General features: G+C 48.4%; 1 protein-coding gene across 5 annotated transcripts in view; it reads right to left on the minus strand.

The window, feature by feature from the left end:
* Sec10 (Exocyst complex component Sec10) overlaps positions 1 to 24,944 on the minus strand; it is a 408,207-nt gene that overhangs the window by 69,613 nt on the left and 313,650 nt on the right. For all 5 annotated transcript variants that reach the window (XR_012885431.1, XM_075870759.1, XM_075870760.1 and 2 more), the window contains exon 19: positions 4,565 to 4,659. Coding sequence is in view for 4 of the 5 variants with exons in the window: in XM_075870759.1 (XP_075726874.1) it covers positions 4,565 to 4,659 (95 nt within the window). In the remaining variant the exon portion in view is untranslated. The remainder of the gene's footprint in view (positions 1 to 4,564; positions 4,660 to 24,944) is intronic.

Below are 24,944 nucleotides of genomic sequence, written 5' to 3' on the forward strand. Positions count from 1 at the left end.
ATACCGCCCCTTTGAACACTACTGATTTTTCACCTTCCTTCTTTTTCTATGGAAGGCACCCGTCGCACACCATCAACACGATACTTCCATACAAGCTGAATCTATCCGAGTGTGCGCCTATTTCGGACACAGCCACGCTTATCGAAGAGAGTCGAGAGCTTGCAAAGACTTTTACTACACATGATGAAGAGCGCCAGAAGAGCATTCCCGCTGATGCCAGAACTTCTGCACTGCCTACGTTCCTTCCTTGGATCTTCGTCTGGCTCTTGATCCCTACCATGGCAGCCAGCCTCTCTTCAAACCTACTGCCGAAATACGAAATCCCCTACCGTGTCATCGAATGAACTTTCCCTGTAAACTACTTGATCACCTATCGAACCATCTTACGACATGCGCTGTCGAGGGCACAACATTGTCAACAAGGAGCCCCTCAAGGCTTACTATGACTTGCTCATAGTAACCTGCTGTTAGGCCACCAGGCGGCTCCCTTTTTGTACCTGGAGTAATTGTAATGAAGCCTTGTGACTATACACTGGGTTGTCCTCTCCATCGCCTTCTAGAGGGCCGCCCTCTTCGAAGAAGAGCAGCTCGTGCAGAGAGTTAGTCCCCGCCTTGACTATTGCTGCCACGGATCACCAAGTAAGTGCCCGCCAATAAACGTCTTGACAAGTGTTACAATAAATACAGTAGTGGGAATAATCTTTATAACAAACTTTTTTCTTGCAAGACGCACTTTTGTTATAAAGAGGTGTCAGTTACTATTATTACTAGTTAAAGTAATGGAGGAGTTCTACAGAGATTTGTACAATAGACGAGACAACCAGGATGATATCGTAAGATGCAGTAATAGCCCGAAAGAGGAGAATATTCTGATATCCAACCAGTAATGACAGGGGAAGCGAAGAAAGCCCTAGAGCAAATGCAAAGAGGCAACACCGCTGGTAAAGATAAGGTAACATCAGGCCTTTTGAAGGATGGTGGAGAGATTGCATTAAAAAACTTGCCACCCTGTATATAAAGAGTCTTTGACGGGGATGGTACTAGAATCTTGGAAGAATGCCAACATAATCCATAGGAAAGAGAATGTCAAGAACTAGAAAAATTACAGGCTGATCAGCTTACTGCCCATTGACTACAAGCTATCCACAAAATTAATAGCTAATTGAATTAAGACGACACTAAAGTTCAATCAACCAATGGACCAAGCAGGATTTTGTGCAGGCTCCTCAACCATAAACCATATCCAAGCTATCAATCAGGTGATAGAGAAATACATGAAATACAACCAACCCCTATACATAGACTTCATAAATTACTAGAAGACATTTGATTCAGTTAAGATATAAGAGTCATGCAGGCGTTGACGCGCGCGCACGCTGGGCACATCGACGCAATGTTAGCAAAACGCGAGCGATCTATAGTCTGACACCAGGCGCGACCAGCGTCTGCCGGCGTGGCCCGATGGCAACCGGCGTGAAATGCGACATTCTGCATTTTGCGCCAATGTGTTACCCAGACAACACTGCATCTTCCACTTTTCGTGACGGAGAGACGCTGGATGTGCTGAAACGCGCATGCGTCAAAACAACGCAGCACGGTGCGCACCTGTGAGTATATGGCAGGACAAGTGCCTGGCATGGCAACGCCGGTGTGACGTGACGAAATGAACGCCGGCGAGCACGCACACCGTGCCACGTCGAAATGTATTGGCACCTTGACTGTGCCATGTAGTCATGTTCTCACATGACACCCATGTCATGATTATCATTTTGCACCAGTCACATACCTTTGTCATCCTTTAGCGTCACGAAATACCAAATTTGGCATATGTGAAGCTAGTGAAACGGCCGCGAGCGCATCATGAGCGTGGCATGTAGCCATGTTGTTACATGACACGCATGTCATGATTTTCATGGTAGGGTCTGCCGCTTGTGTTCGCCATGCAATTATGTCATACCATACCAGTTTTGCAACATGCCATGTGAATGAAACAACCGCAAAAGCTGCAAGACCATGAAATGTAAATCATGACATTCATGACATACATGTAATGATTTTCATGTCATGACTTGTCAAATATGTTCTTCATACAGCCATGTTATGCCATACCAAGTTTGGTATCGATACCATTATCGAAACGGCAAGGAGAGCTAAAAGTCATATGTGGCTAGATAGATAGATAGGCTCAATGTCGCCGAAGTTTGCTAAGAAATGCTTCATATTTAATATGCATAAAACTAAAGTAGCGTGCAACAGTCTTGGCAGTGAACAGCACTTTGAGATAGGTGGCAAGACACTAGAGGTTGTAAAGAAATGTGTCTGCTTAGGACAGTTAGTAACCATGAAGCCAAACCACAAGAGCGAAATAACTAGAAAAATAAAGATGGGGAGCAGCGCATTCAACAAGCATTCTCAAGTCATGAATAGTTGTCTACCACTGTCCCCCAAGAGAAAGGTATATAACAGCTGCATTTTATTGGTACTTACCCATGGTGGATTAAAAAATAGCATCAAATCATTCTAGACACGTTGTCTGTTAGACATTAGGTTGTTGTGTTGTTTGCACTTAAGCAACAGCAGCTTATCAAATAGGCTGTCATTAATAACCAACCAACCACTATACATAGCCTTCATAGATCACGAGAAGGCGTTTGATTCAGTAGAAATATCAGCCATCATGCAGACACTGCGGAATCAGGGCGTCGATGAAGTATATATAAACATCCTGGAAGAAATCTACAGGGGATCAACTGCTACCATAGTGCTTCATAAAGAAAGCAACAGAATACCAATCAAGAAGGGTGTAAGGCAGGGGGACACAATCTCCCCAATGCTATTTACCGCGTGCTTACAGGAGGTTTTCAGAAGCCTAGAATGGGAACAGTTAGGGATAAGAGTTAATGGAGAGTACCTTAGTAATCTGCGCTTCGCCGATGACATTGCAATGCTGAGTAACTCAGGGGACGAATTGCAACTCATGATTACGGAGTTAGGCAAGGAGAACAGAAAGGTAGGTCTTAAAATTAACCTGCAGAAAAAGAAAGTAATGTACAACAACCTCGGAAAGGAGCAGCGCTTCGAGATAGATAATTGTGCACTTCAAATTGTAAAAGACTATGTCTACTTAGGGCAGGTAATAACCGCGGAGCCGAACCACGAGATTGAAGTAACTAGAAGAATAAGAATGGGGTGGAGCACATTTGGCAAGCAATCTCAAATTATGACAGGTGAATTGCCACTATCCCTTAAGAGGAAGGTATATAACAGCTGTATCTTGCCGGTACTTAGCTACGGAGCAGAAACCTGGAGACTTACAAAGAGGGTTCAGCTTAAATTGAGGACGACGCAGCGAGCAAGGGAAAGAAAAATGGTAGGTGTAACCTTAGGAGACAAGAAGAGAGCAGAGTGGATTAGGGAACAAATGGGGGTTAAGGATATCATAGCTGAAATCAAGAAGAAGAAATGGACATGGGCCGGGCATGTAGCACGTAGACAGGATAACCGCTGGTCGTTAAGGGTAACTAACTGGATTCCCAGAGAAGGGAAGCGGGTTAGGGGGAGACAGAAGGTTAGGTGGGCAGATCAGATTAAGAAGTTTGCGGGTATAAATTGGCAGCAGCAAGCACAGGACCGGGTTAACTGGCGGAACATGGGAGAGGCCTTTGTCCTGCAGTGGACGTAGTCAGGCTGATAATGATGATGATGATGATGAATGAGCACCAATTTAGCCTCAAGGCAACACTTCAGCCCTCTAGTAATAGCTTTTCACTCGAAAAAAATCAGTGGTGCAATAGCTGCCTTGTGAGACAATTACTTTCATAGGCTGAAGATGACAATACTCCTGCAATTTTGCTGTCAGCAATATCGGGCGGCTTTACAAATCGGCCATTCTGTGCATGTGGGAAAGAATCTGCCTTTCCCCTCCCCCCAGAAAACAGATCATTTCTGACAACAAAAGTAAAGAGATACCCACGTCCTGCACAGTATCATGTTATAATCAATACATCGCAAAAATTTTTTACTATAGAGATACATTTTTCAAATGAATCTAGATACAGGAATAGCGATACCCAAAAGTATCTCTTAGATACTATTGTGATGGCCTTGTATCACGATACTGCCCAGCCCTGTTACCAACTAGTATGCTCTTTGTTACTTTAGATGAAAGAAGCCATGCTGACACTGCCTGAAAATGGCACTCCAGAGATGGACGCTATCTACAATAAGCTTATGTTACATTTGACAACTCCCAAATTGTCAAACTCATGTGAACCTGAATGACATAGCTAAAAATATCCTGAACTTATTTGAAGTATTATAACTATCAGACTGGATTCGAATTGTGAACCAAGCTAAAAAGTGAACTTGAACTCAAAAAGTTTTCATTCAGGACTTTCCATGGCTTCAAATGTTTAAACTGATTCAGCAGCTTAAATAGCCTTTTTTGAAGCCAAGATTGTGAACTACTCATGAGAGTTGTGCGATAAAGTAAATTTTTTGTGAAAATCTGTTCTTTTGTTTTGATTACAGCACATGTGCAGTGAGATGTGCACAAAATCCTTACTTCTTCAAGCTGCCACCACTGTCGCTGCTCTGTGAAGTCTGATGGTACGGGTGCCAGGCGGCAATTCCCAACTGCTGTTTCCACAGCTGGGCCACCTGTAAGTGAAGGTTCTTTCTAGTTTTTATTCTTTTTTTTCTATTTTTATTCTAAGTTACACTTAGACAAGAGAGGACGCAAGGCATTACCACTGGTGGGGTCCTCCCCCCCTGAAACCGAAACTCACACACGAACACTGGCAACATAAATGCAAGTGATGAACTGTGTTTATTATGGAAGTTATACACATGTGTTTATAGCATTTTCAGCAATCTTGCTGAAGATAGACCAAACAAAGATAGGACAATGATTCATAACTCATGACTGAATCACACATGAGTCAACCATTGATTAACTTACATATGGAAGCATAAGTAAAAATGCATGTGAAATATTCAATACATATAGAAGATTTTAAAATAACATTTTGCAGGAAAACAAAATTGCAAGCTTGCTATTACAAACATCATTAGGCCCAAATAAAAAACAATATACACTGTACTTGACAGAACAGAGACACATTCTTGAGCGATATTACCATAGGTGCAATAAAAGCTATAAAAAGAAGTACCGTATTCGGCCGACCCCAATTCTAAACTGACCCCCCAAAATTCAGAAGCGCGAAAAAGAAAAAAAAACATCTTGCCTCAAATGTAGGCCAAACGAAATTGCAAAGACAGCGTTCACAAAGAGAGAACATTTAGTGAACATAAAGATGAAACAAAGGATTTGGTTCATGATGCAAATAACTCAAGAAACCTACAGCCGCAAATCTTGTTGCAAATCTTGTTGCACTGATTTTAGTCGCATCATGAAGACGGCGCGTGCTTGCCGATGCCACGCTCATTCAAAGTTGTCGTCTCTGCTTCTCTCGTCGGTGACTTCTCTATCACTGTATTCAAACAGTACGCAATCCTCGATGCCATCAAACGCATTGGATGTTCTGGCACTTCTTAATAGAGTGCACAAGTTCCAGAGTTTTCATCCCAGGCTGCAGTCCCTCCTGCTACGCTCCACCCCAAAGTCCCATCAGGCTTGAATGTTGGACGACTCCACCGCTAGGGCAACGTTCTTTTTATAAGCGGCACTATAATGAAACCGCCTGCTTGGCGCCATTGAGCTATGCCGCATACAGGCCACTCAAGGCGTGACTCGAAATGACGAACGCTCACGTCAACACTCACCGCAATGATTAAAATGGCAGCCTCACGTGTGTACTTAAGCCAGCTGTTGACTTGGCTACTAATGGCTATAATGCCGTCTAGGCGGTGCTAGTTGTGCACCGCTTCCCTCAATGAAAAATGGCACTTTTTTTTTAAGTCTTCAAATCTAAGCCCGCTCTAGAGTTTGATGCATAACAATTTTAATAAAAGCTATCGGCCTATATTCGAATACATACTAATTGACTTATTCCCAGTTTTAGTTTTTTAAGTTAGCATATTTTTTCCCCTATACATTCGTTTTTGTGCAGGAGGGTCGTAATCTGATAGTGCAGGGTTTGTGAACCACAGTTAGCCCTGATCCAGCTATTCCTATTGCCAAGACGTCGAAATGTATATAGTAGGAATTTTTTCGGTTTTTGTAAGGTGAATGAAAAAGCATAGTCATTGCATGTGAAGGCATGTAAACTAAGCTATGAAGGAAGATGGCATTGTCTACATGAACTCGGCAGCCTTCTGTGACGCGGGGGGCTCGAGTTGTCGCCTGCAAATTCAATGACCCTCGTGTGAGCCTACTTGCAGGTGACGCAGCAACTGCGTAAGGCAAGTATGAATGTACTTGATGCTCCCCCTTCTAAAGAAAAGTATTGAAGGCAATCCACCAGTGCCACATGAATGGTCGAACTTCCACGCTGGGTCAAGTAGCCAGAGACAACATTAGGACTAACGGGCCTACAAGTCACATCAATGTTGCAACGACCTGCATGTATGGGCATCAGCTTATTCAATAGGTTTAGGAAAGAACCCAGGTGTGGAAAGCATCATAGGCCACAACAAATGACCTGATGACATTAGCATCAGATTATACTTCATCGATAGATTGAGACCAAACACATCATTACTTTCAGAGTAGCCACACCTTGAGTGAAACATTACAGTTGTCAGGGTTATAGTTTGTGGCTAGTTTAAGTTCGTTTGCAATGAGTAATATTTTTGCACATTTAAATTTTTTTAATGCTGTACATTTTCTTGTGATAAATGTGGTTCACTGTTCCACAAATGTTGGCAAAGTACATCATGCGAAACCATGCAAATACCTGACAGCCTGTGCCGTCTTTCATCATCCATTTGTGTTTTTTTTCTTGTGAATTGCAAATCTTTATTGTGTAACTAATTAGCTTAAACATTGATGCTAATCAATTCAGCAATTAATCTAGCTGGCTTATTGCAGAAAGGGTGCAACAAGTGCCCATTCGTTAGCGCTACCATATACTGTGTTCTATGCCTTATAGTGCTTGAGATCTTGGTGCCCAGCAAAAGGCTCTTAAGATATAGTGGACAGTTTCCTTGGAAATTCAGCAAAATCATTTATTTGATGATTACAAGCTTCAAAGAATGTGTAAGGGTACATAAAATCTGTGCATGCTTTGACCATCGTACATGAAACCTAAAGGGTTCGCGCCGTCATGCTGCCATGATAATGATGCCGGCCAGCTGACTTCCAGTAACATTTATTAATAATAAAAAACTTTTCAAAACTACACAATACAACAGTGTGGGTACATGCACTGCCCCTAACCTTCACCTCGCCAGGGCACACCCTTCCCGCATGCGCACAGTGGTCCGCTGCCGATCGAGTGTCGAGGCCGCACCACGGCTGCTGCATTTAAAGCATTTGAGTGGCACCCACGCATTACTGGTGCACAGCACGGATCACGCCAGCCGCTTGATGGCCGTGATTCCCACAATCCTCGCCATTTACTCAGCAGAGAAAACTTAATTAAGACTAAATAAACAAGTTATATTTTTGCATCCAAATCACATCATACCAAATATACAAAACAATGTGGGTTCAAACAATAAACAAAGCAAAAAAGTGGGTCGAGATCAGATAAATGTCCAAGAAGAAATGCACTGACTGCAATCATAGGAGCGTACTGAATGACTAGACATAGTGTGGAAAATTTCCCCGAATGCGAATTTCAAGCGCAGCATCATGCTCGGGTATGGTCAACTGTGTTCAAAGTTCTGGTAGTCTGCAAGGTATTGACTATGCCAAAAATAATAATTTTCGTGAGGTAGGGCCGCACATACAATGACATTATTCCTCTTTCTGTGGAAGTACCAGCTCCTCATCTGTAAGGCATATTGCCACGTTCCATTTCCCAAGTTTTTGTTATCGTTCCAAAACACCACACGATTCTCAGCGCAAACCGCGCCTGCAGCTTTCGAGAAGGTTCCGGACTGTAGTAGGTCATTTCGATAAGATCACGCCCACTGTGCGAACCATACAGATTGTTCTGGAACCTATGCCACCGCCACCGATAACGCTAGAACATTCGACGGCAAGAGTATAAATGCCGACGCGCTTCGCCGCTTGTCAGTAGTTGTTGATCGAAGGCCGACGCTCCGTTCGCCGCTATCAGTCCGAGACTACTATCTGTGCAAGACTGCTGCTGTAATTGGACTTTTCGTTTACCGGGCATCGGTTCGCCCAAATAAACAGTCAAATCCCAACACGAAGTCTCCTGTCTTCGGCTACGTCATGACCCCGTGACATCTGGTAGAGGTGCTGTTTCTTCCATGTACCGGACGCCTCCGTCAAGCCGTGAACCCAGCCCACGCCGTGAAGACACCGACGCCAGCAACGAGCAGCGAGTTAGCCGCAGGCAACGAGGTCTGCCACCGGAGTACGGGCTTTTACTGGACAAGGCTCGGAAAACCAAGACGTTGACGTCGACCACGGCAACCATGTCAACGCCGGTTCTACCTGCACCACTCCTGCTCTGGCAACCCAAAGAGCCGCCAACTTTCCGCGGTTCGCCACTGGAAGACGCGGAAAGCTGGATCGAAAGGTTCGACCGCGTCGCCACCTTCAATGACTGGACAGACGAAGACAAGCTACGGCATATGTATTTCGCCTTGGAAGATGCTGCTCGGACCTGGTTCGAGAATTAAGAGCAAAGCCTCACAACGTGGGACGCCTTTCGCGCCAGGTTCCTCACCACTTTCGCAAGTGTGGTGCGCAAGGAGAAGGCCGCAGCTCTCCTCGAAACCCGCATTAGGATGCCAAATGAAAACGTGGCGATATTCACGGAAGATATTCTTACAAGGAAACGTATATTTACAGATATTTACAACGATTACACGCGATGACAATGCCTGGCGCACTGGCGGGCTGGAACCAGTCTCTATCCACTTCGTAGTCTTTTCTTTCAGCCAGGGACCCTCTACCTCTTTATGCCCCAATCCCACTACTGCCTTGTGGCACTACCCGCGGCGTTAAAGCGCCGACCCGGCGCTTGTCACGAAAGGGGAGTGTTGGGTGACACATAAGGCTTCAGTCTTACGACGTGCACAACAGTGGATGGTGGTGGCATTGAGTGCGCTTCGTCGACGACTCGCTGTATCTCGTAGGTGAGGTTGGTGATCTTGCGAAGGACTTTGTATGGTCCGTCATAGCGAGAGAGAGAGAGAGAGGAAACTTTATTAGAACTTGGCCGGCAGCTTGGTCTTGGTGGCCTCAGATGGCGGCGCTTAGTCCCTGAACTCGGGCGGCATCTTCAGCCTGCCGGACAGCCCAGAGCTGGTCGTTGAGCTCCGAGCTTCTGAGCGCCGCCTCCCAGCGGCGGCGTCGCCGACGGAGAAGGTCCCCCGCGGCTCCCGCAGACGGGACGGCGGCGGGACCGAGTGAGCTCGAGGCTTCCTGTTGCCTGGTATTGGCAGCCGCCATAGGCGCATCGCGAACGGCGGCCGTTTCTCGACCATTGTTATCGGCGCATTCCCAGAGCATGTGGCACAGCGTTGCTCTGTGCCCGCATGCTTTACATAAATCGGTAATGTGTAAGTGCGGGTAGCAGTGGCGTAAGACGACCGGGCTGGGGTAAGAGTGGGTTTGTAGTAAGCGATAGCTTACGGCATCGTGTCTGTTTAATTTGTCATGCGGTGGCGGGAACTTTCGCCTTTCCAGTCTGTAGTGTTGCGTAATATCTCGGAACGTGATGAGACGATCACCCCACGACCATTGTGGTCTGTGTTGTCGCTGCGTGTCTGTCAAAGTGGCTCGATCCGGCAGATCAGAAGCCCCGTTCTCGGGAGCGGAGGCGGCGGCCACGGAATGTGCCGCGGCTCGGCGAGTGAGACCTCGAGCCGCGGCGTGGGCCGCCTCGTTGCCCGGAAGCGGGACATCGGTGTGTGCGTCATAGCGAAATAAAAGTTTTTCTGAGAGGCCGATGTGACGACATGGGGTCCACAAGAGTACGAGAGAACCTGGTGCATACGAAACTTCGCGGTGGTGACGACCGTATCGATTTTTCTGAGAGGCTTGAGAAAGCATGAGTCGTTCTTGGGCAATCTGTCGTGCTGCGTCGGCTCGCTCTATGGCATCGCGGACGTATGTGACAGGGGAGCTTGAACCAGCGAGAAGGAGTGTATCAAGAGGCAGAGAGGGTTCTCGTCCATAAAGAAGGTAGAACGGGGAATAGCCTGCGGTGTCATGTCTGGAGGAGTTGTAAGCGAAGGTGACGTAGGGTAACGTTGCGTCCCAGTCACGGTGGTCTGGAGAAACATACATTGACAACATGCCCGTGATAGTGCGATTCAGGCGCTCTGTAAGTCCATTAGTTTGTGGATGGTATGCCGTTGTGAGCTTGTGGTTCGTGGAACAGGAACGTACGATATCCTGGACGACGCGAGATAAAAAGTATCGGCCTTGGTCAGTAACGAGCTGTCGAGGAGCGCCGTGATGCAATATGATGTCATGTAGCAGAAAGTCGGCAACATCGGTAGCGCAGCTGGTTGGAAGAGCGCGGGTGATCGCGTAACGTGGTAACGTGTCGCGTAGTCGGTCGCCACGGCAACCCATTTGTTCCCGGATGCAGAAGTGGGAAATGGCCCGAGAAGGTCGAGCCCTACGCGGTAGAATGGTTCAGCAGGGATCTCAATAGGGTTAAGAAGGCCAGCTGGAAGCGATGTTGGTCCTTTTCGACGTTGACAAAGGTCGCAGCTGACGACATACTTTTGCACAGAGCGATATAGGCGTGGCCAGAAAAAACGGCGCCAGACGCGATCATAAGTGCGGGTGACTCCCAGGTGACCAGCGGCAGGTTCATCGTGAAGCTGTCGGAGAACATCTACACACAAATGGGAAGGCACGACGAGAAGGCGGTCAGGACCATAAGGGCGCATGTTGTGGCGGTAGAGAACACCTTCATAAAGGAAATACAAGTTCCGAGAAGTGGGTGAAGTAGCGGAACTCAGGCTTTCTATGATGGGAAGTAAATCCGGGTCGCGGCGTTGCTCAGAAGCGATATCAAGAAAGTCTGATATTGATAAGACGCAAGCCTCCGTAGTTCTCTCTGTGGCGTCTGGTGGATCCACTGGATACCGTGACAGGCAGTCGGCGTCTTGATGGAGGTGACCAGATTTATACACGACCGAGAAGGTGTATTCTTGGAGGCGGAGAGACCAACGACCGAGACGTCCCGTGGGATCCTTTAGCGAGGAAAGCCAGCAGAGTGCATGATGATCAGTTATAACAGTAAAACTGCGGCCGAAGAGGTACGGGCGAAATTTAGCGACAGCCCAAACAAGAGCAAGGCACTCTCTTTCGATGATGGAATAGTTCCTCTCGGCAGGGGATAAAAGGCGGCTGGCGTAGGCGATGACACAGTCACGTCCATGCTGACGCTGAGCTAAAACAGCACCAATTCCGTGGCCACTCGCGTCTGTACGAACTTCTGTCGGGGCAGTCTGATCGAAGTGGGCTAATATTGGCGTAGTCGTGAGGGCTGCAATGAGCGCCAAAAATGCAGCACTCTGAGGCGAATTCCAAGTAAATGGGACGTCTTTTTTAAGAAGCTCGGTGAGAAGACGCGCAATATCGGCGAAATTTCGGATGAAGCAGCGAAAATAGGAGCACAAACCAAGGAAGCTCCGGACATCCTTATGAGAAGAGGGCACGAGAAATTGAGTCAATGCGCGAATTTTGTCCTGATCGGGCTGTACCCCAGATGCGTTAACGAGGTGACTAGGTACAGTTATTTCGCGGCGGCCGAAACGGCATTTGGAGGAGTTCAGCTGGAGACCAGCGTTGCGAAATACTTGGAGAATACTGGACAGTCGCTCTAGATGGCTTGCGAACGTCGGTGAAAAAACAATTATATCATCTAAGTAGCATAAGCAAGTGGACCATTTGAAGCCGCGCAGAAGGAAATCCATCATGCGCTCAAAGGTGGCCGGCGCATTACAAAGCCCAAACGGCATTACTTTAAATTGGTATAACCCATCGGGGGTTACAAATGCTGTTTTTTCTCGGACCCGTGGGTCAACAGCGATCTGCCAATAACCAGATCGAAGGTCAATGGACGAGAAAAACTTAGCGCCATTAAGGCAGTCAAGGGCGTCATCTATTCTTGGTAAAGGGTAAACGTCCTTCTTAGTGATCTTGTTGAGATGTCTATAGTCGACGCAAAACCGCGATGTGTTGTCCTTCTTTTTGACAAGCACGACGGGGGATGCCCACGGACTAGATGAGTGTTCGACGATGCCCTTGGCGAGCATTTTCTCGACCTCTTTCTGGATGACAGAGCGTTCGGCAGCGGAGACGCGGTAAGGGCGGCGATGAATTGGGTTGGCATCGCCGGTGTTGATGTGATGGGTCACAACTGATGTCTGGTCTAAAGGGCAGTTGTCAGGATCGAATACGTCCGCATAGGATGTCAACAGACGGTGGAGGTCTGGTGCTTCGGAGGGCGAAAGATCTGGCGCTATCATTTTGGCAATGTCAGTGCTTGACAGGTTGGGCGCAGTGAGCAAGTTGACGTGCGGAGTAGGTTGCTGAGCCGACAATTCAGAAATATCACACTCTTGCAACGACGACATGACGCCTAGTTTAATACCAGCAGGCAGCACATGCGTGGAGAAACCAAAGTTCAAAAGAGACAGATGGGTCTGGTTGTGGCATACTCTCACCACGGTGTGCGGGACAGCAATAGAGTGCTTTAGCACAACGTCGGTAATAGGTGAAACGACATATTCACCATCGCGCACAGGCGGATCACACACGAGCTGCATGTAAGTCGCCGCTTGCGGCGGAAGATGCAGGAACTCGGTGGCACAAAGGCGACTTTGAGCATCACGGGCAACAGCGGCGTCAAAAGGCAGTTCCAACTGAAGACCCGTCGAGCAGTCGATAAGGGCGGAGTGCGCAGAGAGAAAGTCGAGGCCAAGAATCACGTCCTGTGGGCACTGTTCAAGCACGGTGAACAATTCGACGGTCTGGCGCCCAGCAATACACACGCGAGAGGTACACATGCCGAGAACGGCAGATGTGCTCCCATCGGCAAGCATTACTGCACACTTAATGGGAGGTGTGATCACTTTTCGCAGTTTAATACAGAGAGCAGTGCTCATGACTGAAATTTGTGCACCAGTGTCTATTAGGGCTGTAACGTTAACGTCATCCACCAAAAGGTCCAAAATATTGCGGCGTGTAGGAATCGTCAACAGAGGATTTGCAGAATGGGTCGTTAATGCAGCGTCACCTCCGGGAGCTGCATGGTCTAGTTTCCCGAGGTTGAGGGTCCAGGTCGCGCGGGGGACCTGGATGGAGAAATCATCGGCGAGAGAGATCGGCGGCCTTGGGGTGATAGTGACCGGCTGAACCTTCGGCCCTGAACGTTAGTAGGAGCAGGCTGTGGATCGTACGGAGTAGAAAAGCGGCGAGAACTGCCTTCAAAGCGACGCCATGTCCCAGTGTTCCAAGATGAATTGGATGACAAACGATTGCGACAGTAGCGTGCAATGTGGCCAGCGCGAGAGCAGCGAAAGCAGATCGGTCTATCATCCGACGTTCTCCATTCAGCAGGGTTCCGGTAGCGGGAAGGGTAGCGTGAAGGATACACCGGAATCTGGTTAACAGAAGCCGAGCTCTCGGTGGTGCGAACAGCGCAAACAGGTGTGATGCCGAGATTTGCTATTTCTTGGCGAACGACGGCTTGGATGAGGGAGACGGTGGATGCGTTGTCTTGAGGACCGTCAGAGGCGATGGCTGCATGAGCCATTGCTTCGAGTTCGCGGCGAACGATTCGGGTGACATTTTCGGACGATGTAGTTTGCGTGAACTTGGGGCTGTTTTCGCAGGTCGAAGTGGCTGCCGTATTAGGCAGACGCGCAAACTGGCGGGTTATGCGACGGTTCTTGGCGTGCTCGAAGCGCTGACACTCCTTCACAACTGCGTCGATGGTGGCGCAATCTTTAACGATCAACAGATTGAAGGCGTCATCGGCAATTCCCTTTAATATGTGAGCGATTTTGTCAGTTTCGCTCATGTTCTCGTCCACCTTTCGACAGGGGCCCAATACGTCCTGTATGTAAGATACATATGATTCTGTCGATGTCTGCACGCGACATTCCAGGTCTTTCCTCGCGGCCTGCTGTCGCCCAAATGGCCTGCTGAATAACTCGAGAAGCTTCAGTTTGCAAACGTCCCAGCTGGTCAACTCCGACTCATGTGTCTCATACCAGGTGAGCGCCGTATCCCGCAAGTAAAATACAACGTTGGCCAGCATCAACGTAGGGTCCCACCTATAGTATTCGCTCACGCGCTCATACAAAGCGACCCAACCTTCAACATTCACCTTGTCCTTGCCTGTGCCCGAGTAGGTTCCGGGGTCTCGTGGAGGCAGCTGCTGCAGCAGCAGCGGCTGCTGTTGCTCTTGTGGGTGGGCCTGTTGAGCCATTGCAGGAAAATGAAGGTGGCGACCACTCCGAAGTTCCGTGTTGGTTTGCCGGAAAAGCCAGGTAGGCGTACCCCGCACCTCCACCAATAATCTTACAAGGAAACGTATATTTACAGATATTTACAACGATTACACGTGATGACAATGCCTGGCGCACTGGCGGGCTGGAACCAGTCTCTATCCACTTCGTAGTCTTTTCTTTCAGCCAGGGACCCTCTACCGCTTTATGCCCCAATCCCACTACTGCCTTGATTTGTTGGGTTTAACGTCTCAAAACCACCATATGATTATGAGAGACGCCGTAGTGGAGGACTCCGGAAATTTTGACCACCTGGGGTTCTTTAACGTGCACCCAAATCTGAGCACACGGGCCTACGACATTTCCGCCTCCATCGGAAATGCAGCCGGCGCAGCCGGGATTTGAACCCGCGACCTGCGGGTCAGCAGCCGAGTACCTTAGCCACTAGACCACCGCGGCGGGCCCACTACTGCCTTGTGGCAATATGATTAAACTCTTCCGCCACGCTGACTCCGACATGTCCGAGGAAAAGAAGGTGCGTCTACTTATGCGAGGAGTAATGCAGGAACTCTTCGCCGGGCTGATCAGAAACCCGCCTAAGACGGTCGCCGAATTCATTTCAGAAGCATCTACGATAGAGAAGACGCTCGAGATGCGCACGCGGCAATATAACCGTAGCTTCTCGTCTACAAGCTACGCCAACATTCAAGCGCTCGGAACCACTGACTTGCGTGAGACTATCCGAGCGATCGTGCAAGAGGAGCTGCGAAAATTACTTCCTTCAGCGCAGCCTCACGTGGAATCCATCGCGGATGTCGTACGCCAGGAGATCCAGCAGTCGCTGGGCGTTCCTCAGCCTCAAGAGCCGCAGCTGCAAGTCATGAGCTATGCTCCTGCAGCACGCCGCCACGCCCCTCCTCCACGCGCACGCCAAAACGCCGCCCCATCGCACTTCCGTCGCCAGACACCACCGCCGCCACCACCCCCACCGACGACCTACCATTCGCCAGCGGGCCAGCGCAGTGCGCCGAGGAGAACCGACATTTGGCGCACCCCTGACCACTGCCCACTGTGCTACCACTGCGGCGAGGCCGGGCACACTTACCGATGTTGCCAGTACCGACAGATGAGACTGCGTGGCTTCGCCGTCGGTGCACCACGTCCGCAGCCAGGGGAACGGCCACGTGACATCGCCGACTACCTGACAGGAACTCAATGAACACCACGAAGTCCTTCCCGTTCGCCGTCGCCCAGCCGCCGCATGTCACCGCACCCCCGGCAGTACTCCGGCCCAACGCGGGGCTGGTCTCCTAGCCCGTATCTGGGAAACTAAGAGCAGCAACCGGTGTAGGTGCAGTTGCTGTGCGACAAACTACCGAAGATTCTCCGACGACGGCGCCGCCGCGACGGAGCTTTCCGAACACAACGCCAACCAGGCAAAGCCTTGACGGCGAAAGCTCACTTACCGAAGGTGGCCTGACGACGCAACATGGAAGCAGCGGAACAAGCCGACGCAGCCGTGACCCGACGTTACGCCCTAACTGTAATGCGAGACGGCGAACTAGCGACCTCGACGTTCTTATCGACGGCCACAGTGTGACCGCTCTCGTCAATACTGGAGCCGACTATTCTGTCATCAGTGGGTCGTTCGCCGCGAAGTTAAAGAAAGTTAGAACAGCTTGGAAAGGACCTGAAATCCGCACAGCCGGAGGTAATCTCGTAACGCCTGCAGGAATCTGCACAGCGAGAGTCACCATTAACGGCCGTATTTATCCTACAGACTTCGTAGTCCTACAGCGTTGCTCGAGAGATGTCATCCTTGGCATGGACTTCTTATGCCTCCATGGTGCTGTCATGAATCTAAAAACAAAGTCGATAACGTTATCAACAGAAGAAGCACTACCGCCGCGCATGCAGTCAGGACAACATGCCTTGAATGTGCTGGAAGAACAAGTCACCATTCCGCCTCGCTCAAGCGTCAATATTTCAGTCGGCGCTCCTAAATCACCCGACTTGGAAGGCGTCGTTGAAGGCAGTCAGCATCTGTTGGTCACCCGAAATATTTGCATCGCAAGAGGAATAGCAGAGCTGCGGGGAGGCAAAGCAACAGTTATGCTCACGAATTTCAGCAATGAGTACAAACATGTGAACAAAGAAACAACGGTCGCATACATCGAAGAAATTGTCGAAGCCACCAATGCTTTCGCCCTCGCCGATTCTGCAGAACCTGCTCAGAGGAACCAAGCCCCTCCCATAGCTTTCGACGTCAATCCCAGACTTACGAACTATAAGCAAGAACAGCTCAACGCACTGCTCCTGCAATACGAAGATTGCTTTTCGTCGTCATCGAAAATTCGGCAGACCCCAATCACGAAACATCGCATCATAACCAAAAAAAAATGCCAGACCACTCCGTCAGAGTCCGTACAGGGTTTCGACGCGAGAACGTGAGGCCATGAAGAGACAAGTTGATGAAATGCTGTGGGATGACATTATCCAGCCATTCAAGAGTCCATGGGCATACCCTGTGGTGTAAGTGAAGAAAAAGGATGGGACCCTACGTTTCTGCGTCGATTATCGCCGCCTGAACAAAATCACAAGAAAGGATGTGTATCCTCTCCCACGAATAGACGACGCACTTGATCGGCTCCATAACGCCAAGTACTTTTCGTCAATGGACCTCCAGACTGGCTATTGGCAAATCGAAGTCGACGAAAGAGACCGAGAGAAGACGGCGTTTATAACACTGGACGGCCTCTTCGAGTTTAAGGTGATGGCCTTCGGCCTTTGCTCAGCGCCTGCAACTTTTCAACGCGTTATGAATACAGTACTGGCAGGATTAAAGTGGCAGACTTGCCTTGTGTAATCGGACGATGTCGTGTTTTCCTCGAGTTTCGACAAGCATCTTCGGCGCCTTGAAACTGTACTTCAAGCTATCAAGACGTCCGGACTCACACTGAAGCCAGAAAAGTGCAGATTTGCGTATGAGGAGCTCTTGTTTCTGGGGCACGTTATCAGCAAGTCTGGAGTTCGTCCCAATCCACGGAAAACAGCCGCCATCACCGACTTCCCTTCGCCCACTGACAAGAAGGCCGTGCGCCAATTTCTGGGCCTGTGCGCCTATTATAGGCGGTTCGTGAAAAACTTCGCCCGCATCGCCGATCCTCTCAATAACCTTACCAAGGCCGACGTGGAGTTCAAGTGGGAAACGCCACAGGAACACGCTTTCCAGGAGCTTAAACATCGCCTCCAGACGCCTCCGTTACTTGCCCATTTCGACGAATTCGCCGAGACAGAAATACATACTGACGCAAGCAGCGTAGGTTTTAGCGCCGTTCTTGTGCAGAGGGCTGACGGACTTGAAAGGGTTATTAGTTACGCCAGCCGATCGCTATCCAAAGCAGAAGCAAATTATTCCACAACAGAAAAGGAGTGCCTCGACATCATCTGGACTACGTCGAAACTTCGCCCCTACCTCTACGGCAGGCCCTTCAAAGTTGTGAGCGACCACCACGCCTTGTGTTGGCTAGCCACCTTGAAGGACCCTTCAGGTCGCCTCGCACGATGGAGCCTGAGACTTAAAGAATATGACATTACTGTCATTTACAAGTCCGGCAAAAAACACTCTGACGCCGACTGTCTCTCTCGTGCGCCTGTCGACCAACCGCTACCCGACGACCCAGAGGACGACTACTTCTTGGGAACGATAACTACCGACGACTTCGCTGAACGACAGCGGGCCGACCCGGAACTTGAGGCCCGAATATAATACCTCGAAGGCAGGACCGCCGAAGTCCCGAAGGTATTCAAGCGCGCACTTGCGTCGTTCTTTCTATGAAACGGTCTTCTACAAAAGAAAAACTTTTCACCGCTTCGAGCCAAGTACCTCCTTGTGGTGCCTTCAGCTCTGCGACCAGAACTCCTGCAGGCCCTGCACGACGATCCGACGGCAGGGCACCTCGGTGTTTCTCGCACGCTCGCGAGGATACAAGAAAGGTACTACTGGCCACGTCTTACCACCGACGTCACTCGTTATGTGAGGACATGCCGGGACTGTCAGCGACGCAAGACACCGCCGACAAGGCCAGCGGGACTTCTGCAGCCAATTGATTCACCTTGCCGACCTTTCCAGCAGATTGGTATGGACCTAATGGGGCCGTTCCCCATGTCGGCTTTCGGAAACAAGTGGATCGTGGTAGCTACCGACTACCTCACCCGCTACGCCGAGACAAAAGCCCTGCCAAAAGGCAGTGCATCCGAGGTAGCTAAGTTCTTTGTCGAAAATATCGTCCTACGTCACGGCGCCCCGGAGGTCCTTATCACCGACAGAGGAACAGCATTCCCTGCCGACTTAACTCAAGCGATCTTGGCATACAGCCAAACAAACCACCGCCGGACGACAGCGTACCACCCACAGACCAACGGCCTCACCGAGCGGCTTAACAAGACGATCGCCGACATGCTGTCAATGTACGTCGATGTCGAACACAAGACGTGGGACGCCATTCTTCCGTATGTGACCTTCGCATACAACACGGCGGTGCAGGAGACAACGCAGATATCTCCATAGAAATCGGTCTACGGAAGGAGCCCGGCAACGACGCTCGATGCCATGTTACCCAACGTCACCGACGAAGAAAACCTCGATGTGAGCGAGTACCTTCAACGCGCCGAAGAAGCCCGACAACTTGCGCGTCTCCGTATCAAGAATCAACAGACGACCGACAGCCACCGTTACAATCTTCGACGACGCTTCGTGGAATACCAGCCCTGTGAACGTGTTTGGGTGTGGACGCCGATATCCGACGTGGACTAAGTGAAAATCTTCTGCGACGGTACTTCGGACTGTACAGGGTGGTTCGACGTCTCGGCCCACTTGATTACGAGGTTGTCCCCGACGGCATCACAAACTCTCAACGACGCCGATCGCGACCTGAAGTCGTCCATGTCGCGCACCTCAAGCCGTTTCATGCGCGTTAACAAACTGAAACAGTGTTTTTTTGTATTATTATTGTATCATAATTTATTCATTGTACTTTCTTGCATTATTGTTGTACCTTCATCTTTAGTTAAAGCATCGGAACAATGCCTTTTTTTCAGAGGGGGGCAATGCCACGTTCCACTTCCCAAGTTTTTGTTATCGTTCTAAAACACCACACGATTCTCAGCGCAAACCGCGCCTGCAGTTTTCGAGAAAGTTCCGGACTGTAGTAGATCATTTCGATAAGATCACGCCCAATGTGCGATTGGTACAGATTGTTCTGGAACCTACGCCACCGCCAGCGATAACGCTAGAACATTCGACGGCAAGAGTATAAACGCCGACGCGCTTCCCCGCTTGTCAGTAGTTGTTGATCGAAGGCCGACGCTCCGTTCGCCGCTATCAGTCTGAGACTGCTATCTGTGCAAGACTGCTGCTGTAATTGGACTTTCTGTTTATCGGGCACAGGTTCGCCCAAATAAACAGTTAAATCCCAACACGAAGTCTCCTGTCTTCGGCCACGTCACGACCCCGTGACAATATGTACTTTGTTGATGCTGCATGTGACTGATTACGATGAAGAATTGTGGCTGAGAACTTTGCAGTGGGTGGGAAGTATCAAACCACACACCCATTGCGCAACTAGCAATGTGTGATGACCTGTTGTTATTTTACTTTTATGCTATGCTTCATCGTGCAATTTCTTTCTCAACATCATGCCTGAGTAGGGTCTTCTGGCAAATGATTTTCAAGCACCATTGCCGACTACACCACCGCAGTAGAATACTCGACTGCCAAGCAGAAAGCCCGGGGTCAAATCCCATCTGATCTTTGGTATCTTTTTCACATCTTGTCTTGTACAATCATACTTTGAAATTATCCTTTTCTTCCATACTTCTTTCATGCCTACACCTCCTTCCAACAAGATGCAACCTTGGTTGCATCTTGTAGTTCGCATGTGTTAGTGTGTTCAGCTGACCTCGACACCACGGCTGTTTCTGTAGCCAACTTCTTCTCTACAAGCATCCGACTGCGGTACACTATAAAAGAATAAGAGCCCTAATGAAACCGTCCATCTATGAGATCAAGAAATAATGGGCTTGTGTTGACTCATCAATACATTGGAAGGCATAAAAAAACTTCAGTTTAAAATTTGGTACCTCTGATAAGCACTTCTAAACAAGACATGTCATGCAAGCTCAATTCTAGAGCGCCCTTAATCAAAAGGGTGGTAGATTGTGCTAGTTAGTACACCATGACCAGAAAAAAACGCAAGAGATAAGAATGGACGCAGACAAGTGTTAATTTTTAACTGAGCTTCATTGTGAATAGAGAGGTATATATATGTGAGTAAAGGCCCACACGCATCAATCGCAAATCAACAAAAAGAACAGCACATGTAGGAATATGAAATGCGAAAAAAAAAAAGAAAAAGAAATAGTCATCGAAAATCCAAAACTAACCCAACCAATATCACCCGCACCTTCCGAAAACACAAATCCTTAATCACAAAGAGTGAAACAGATGACTTGCTCACGCAGGAGCATCCCTCCCACTTTATCTGAGCCACCTCTACAATGATACAAGTGCGCTTATTATTGTGCCAGAGCAGAGCAAAGTAGCAGACGCATTATCAAACACTGGATTACACCCACACTGAATGTAGTGAAAAGCCAGAAAACTATCTCTTATTCCAGACGTTATTAGTAGAGACCGGATTATAGGCAAAAGCCTATTTTGTTCCTTGTGTTCCTATCATGCCACTTTGTTATACAAGCATAAATTAGAGGTTAAAGGGACACTAATGGCAAAAAACAATTTATGTCAGAGTGAAGGCTTAATGTATAACAATTTCTGAAACGGAACTTGTTATCAACAGCAGTGCCTTACTTACCAAGAAACTAAACTAAATGTATCACATAATGTACACCACGAATGGGAAATCTGCAAAATAATACCAATGACAGGAGAGCATCCACCTAAAATTAATCACTAGTAATCAAACTAGCTGTAATAAAAAAAAAGAGCTTTCTGTCCATCAAGAGATGTAATAAAATGCTGTTTGTCTGTTTCTGTATGACTTATAAAAAAAAATCACAGCATATCCACAGAGTGATTGATGATTGGTGGGGCGAAGCGTTCTTCAGTCCTCCCGTGCTTTCGTCCGCAAACTCGTTCTTGCTTCCATTTGTCCATGCATCAGTCCGTGCGTCCGTCCGTGCATCCCCCATGCGTCCAACCGTACGTCCAACCGTACGTCCGTTCTTCTGTCTGTCCGTGTCCGTCAGTCTATCCATATGACAATCCGCCCATCCGTCTGTCCAGTGAACACTCCACGATGGATGAAAGAACACGACATAATGAGACTCATACAGGCATTTGTTATCAGTCGCGTAACCTATAGCTTTCCTTACCTGAGGGTCTTGAAAGCAGACGAGCACAAAATAGAGAGTCATACGTGTGACTCTCAAGAAGGCTCTGAACCTTCCCCCGTGGACACTCACGGAACGTCTGCTTCAAATGGGGCTCCACAATACCGTATCAGAACTATTCAATGCACACCACACGAACCAAGTTGTGCGCCTCACCATCACTAAAATGGGACGGAAAACACTACCAGAACTTGGCATCAAAGCCCCCCATTGAGAGAAGGGGAAAACAACATATCCCAGATGAATGGAGGCAGGACTTCATCATCAAACCACTACCACCCAACATGCATCCTCAGTTCCACGAACATCAACGTCGGGCACGGGCAAAAGTTCACGACAACTACTCAGATAATGAGGGCGCCTTCTTTATCGATGCAGCTGGACCAGTGAACAGCAAATATACAGCAAGCGTCATTCATTATGGAAAACGGGTTTATTGTATATAAGCCCAGAACACAAACACAACTAGTATGAAAGAAGCAGCAATCACCCTCTTCCTATGACACCGGAGGTCCACCTTCGTTCTAACAGATTCAAAAGCAGCCTACTGACATTTTTGTAAAGGCTACAATGGCCCCATTGCGCATCGACTTCTTACGCTACGCAACTCTCATCCTCACGCTCAAACGATGAACGGAAACAGCTGATATGGACACCCGTCTACTGCGGAGTTAGAGGCAATGAACTCGTCCATACCTCGGCCCGAGAATCACTCTTCCGGACCTCCGACCCCGGCATATCGCACCCACCCTCGGATATGCGCATGAACCCGCTCCTAACATGGGCAGGTATTCTGGAACATCAAAGACTTGAAAGACGGAAAACACTGCCCCCGGGGCCAAAGCTCAGAAAAAAATCTTACGTAGCGTGACGTCGCCTGTAGACCTTGTCTTACCCCAATCCATACAAACTGTCAAGATAGATCCCGTCACATACGCACCACAGTGCAGGTTCTGCATCACTAAAACAGCCAACCTATACCACATGGTATGGGGATGTCCACACAATCCACTTCTACAAACCAGCGCACAGCAAAACACTGTAGGGTGGGAGGCAGCTCTGTTGAGCTCAGATGCGAAGAGCTACAAGGCCCTCGTGAGACGAACGAGGGCCGCGGCTCATGCCTATGCGATACCGGACTAAGGATCCCACTCACCGACATTCCTTCCTCGGTCACAAATAAATGTTTTATTCTGTCTCTCTACGATGAAAAGATGCAAGATGATGGTACCTGGAGTGTTCACTAGACGAAAGGCATACAGACAGAAAGGTGGACAGATGCACTGATGGACAGATCGATCCACGCTTGGATGGACAGATGCACGTATGAACACACGGATGCTTCGCCCCACTCATCATTATTCAGTCGGTAGATATGCTGCGATTTTTTTTTTGTTTTTGCTCATATGCCATATTCGTACATTTGCTGTTTTTTATGTTGATGTGTGATACGCATATGTGTCTTAACTCACATATATATACCTCTCGTATTATAACAAAGCTCAGTTAAAGTTAGCACTTGTCTGCGTCTCTTTTCTCATCCCTTGTGTTTGTTTTCATGTTTATACGTTTATGCTTCTAATCATATTCACATTTTTATGCAATGTATGCAAGGTGCAATACTCATGGCTGTGCCATTACCAGATTTTCCATGTATGAAAGAGAAATAGCTATATGCCCCCCCACATTACATTTCATTCCCACTGGTCAGGATGTAGTTTCTCTGTTGACCGGCAAACGTCAAGAAAAAATCATGTCTGGTTCTGTCCACGGCATTCAAGACTGTACATTATTGAGACTCCTTGAGGGCTACCAGTTGTGGGAATTGAGCCTAGCCCGCTGCCTTTGCGCAGGCTTTGCCACTTTTTCTGACGTTCTCATGTCCCAACATGTCTCCCCTCCTCCGCTGCCTGCGGCCGTGATTATGTTTACATTTCACGCATGTACTTACGCCAGGTTCACATCCGTGATGTGCTTCTTTGTTCTGGTGTTTAGAAGACTAGTGGTGTCACTGTAAACAGTGACAATAAATGTATTACATCGGTGCGCAGTTGTCGAGAAATAAACGAGCTCCAGTTCAAAATTGCCCCTTTCTATATTTGAGTAGAACACAGTGGCCACTTGATGTCACCATGCTAGAAACACAACCGTGGCAATCCTTGCACACTCTATTGCTTGAGCCGTACTTTTAAGTTAACAAAGTGCGTGCGAATATGCATAAACTTTCAATTTCGACATGCGTCTAGACGAGCCCCAGCGAATTTGAATTTCACCTTTCTGCTATATCACCATGATTTCCACCAAAAGTTAATCCTACCGACCGAGCCCGTACAAGTGTTATCGGCGCTTCTGGGTTTCAGAATAGACAATTTTGACGAGCAAAAATGATAATACAACACAGCTGCGGCATCATATAACCTAAATGAAGCCTTTTTTATTGTGTACGGTGTCCGCGCAAGCAGCGATAAACATCGATGCGACGCGCTTGCAGCACTTCCACCAAAGGTACGCCTCCCCTCACCGATAGCCGCCAATCGAACTCGCCGACACTTCGCTGGCTCTTATGCGAGAACATAGACACGTCAATTCGTTCGCTTACTGAACCAATATGATAGCATGAGGTTTCTGGTGCACTGCATTCGATTTGGCCAAGCCGTTATGTAGTTCCAAATGACAGAGCAACAGCGGTGCACTGGCACGACTGCGCTGTGCGTTGCACGAAAAACATCACAATCAATTGTGTGGGCATATTTGTCGAATGAGCATAGAAGCGTCATAAAGCCTGCATAGATATCGCCCCTTGGAAGGAGCGAGCAACGGATATTAAACTTGGCAGTAACCGCCGATAAACTCTACCTGCTCCTCAGTCCACCGAGTTGTTTATTTTCTTGAGGTTGTAAATTGTAACAAAAACATAGCGCTGTTGCCATTATCGCAGTGGCAATTGTTACAGGCACCACTTGTTCGTGTTCATCAAATGTGCGAATGTTAGTAGCAGGTGCAGATCCCGT

Source organism: Rhipicephalus microplus, chromosome 8 (genome assembly GCF_043290135.1).
Source record: "Rhipicephalus microplus isolate Deutch F79 chromosome 8, USDA_Rmic, whole genome shotgun sequence".
NCBI classification, from domain to species: domain Eukaryota; kingdom Metazoa; phylum Arthropoda; class Arachnida; order Ixodida; family Ixodidae; genus Rhipicephalus; species Rhipicephalus microplus.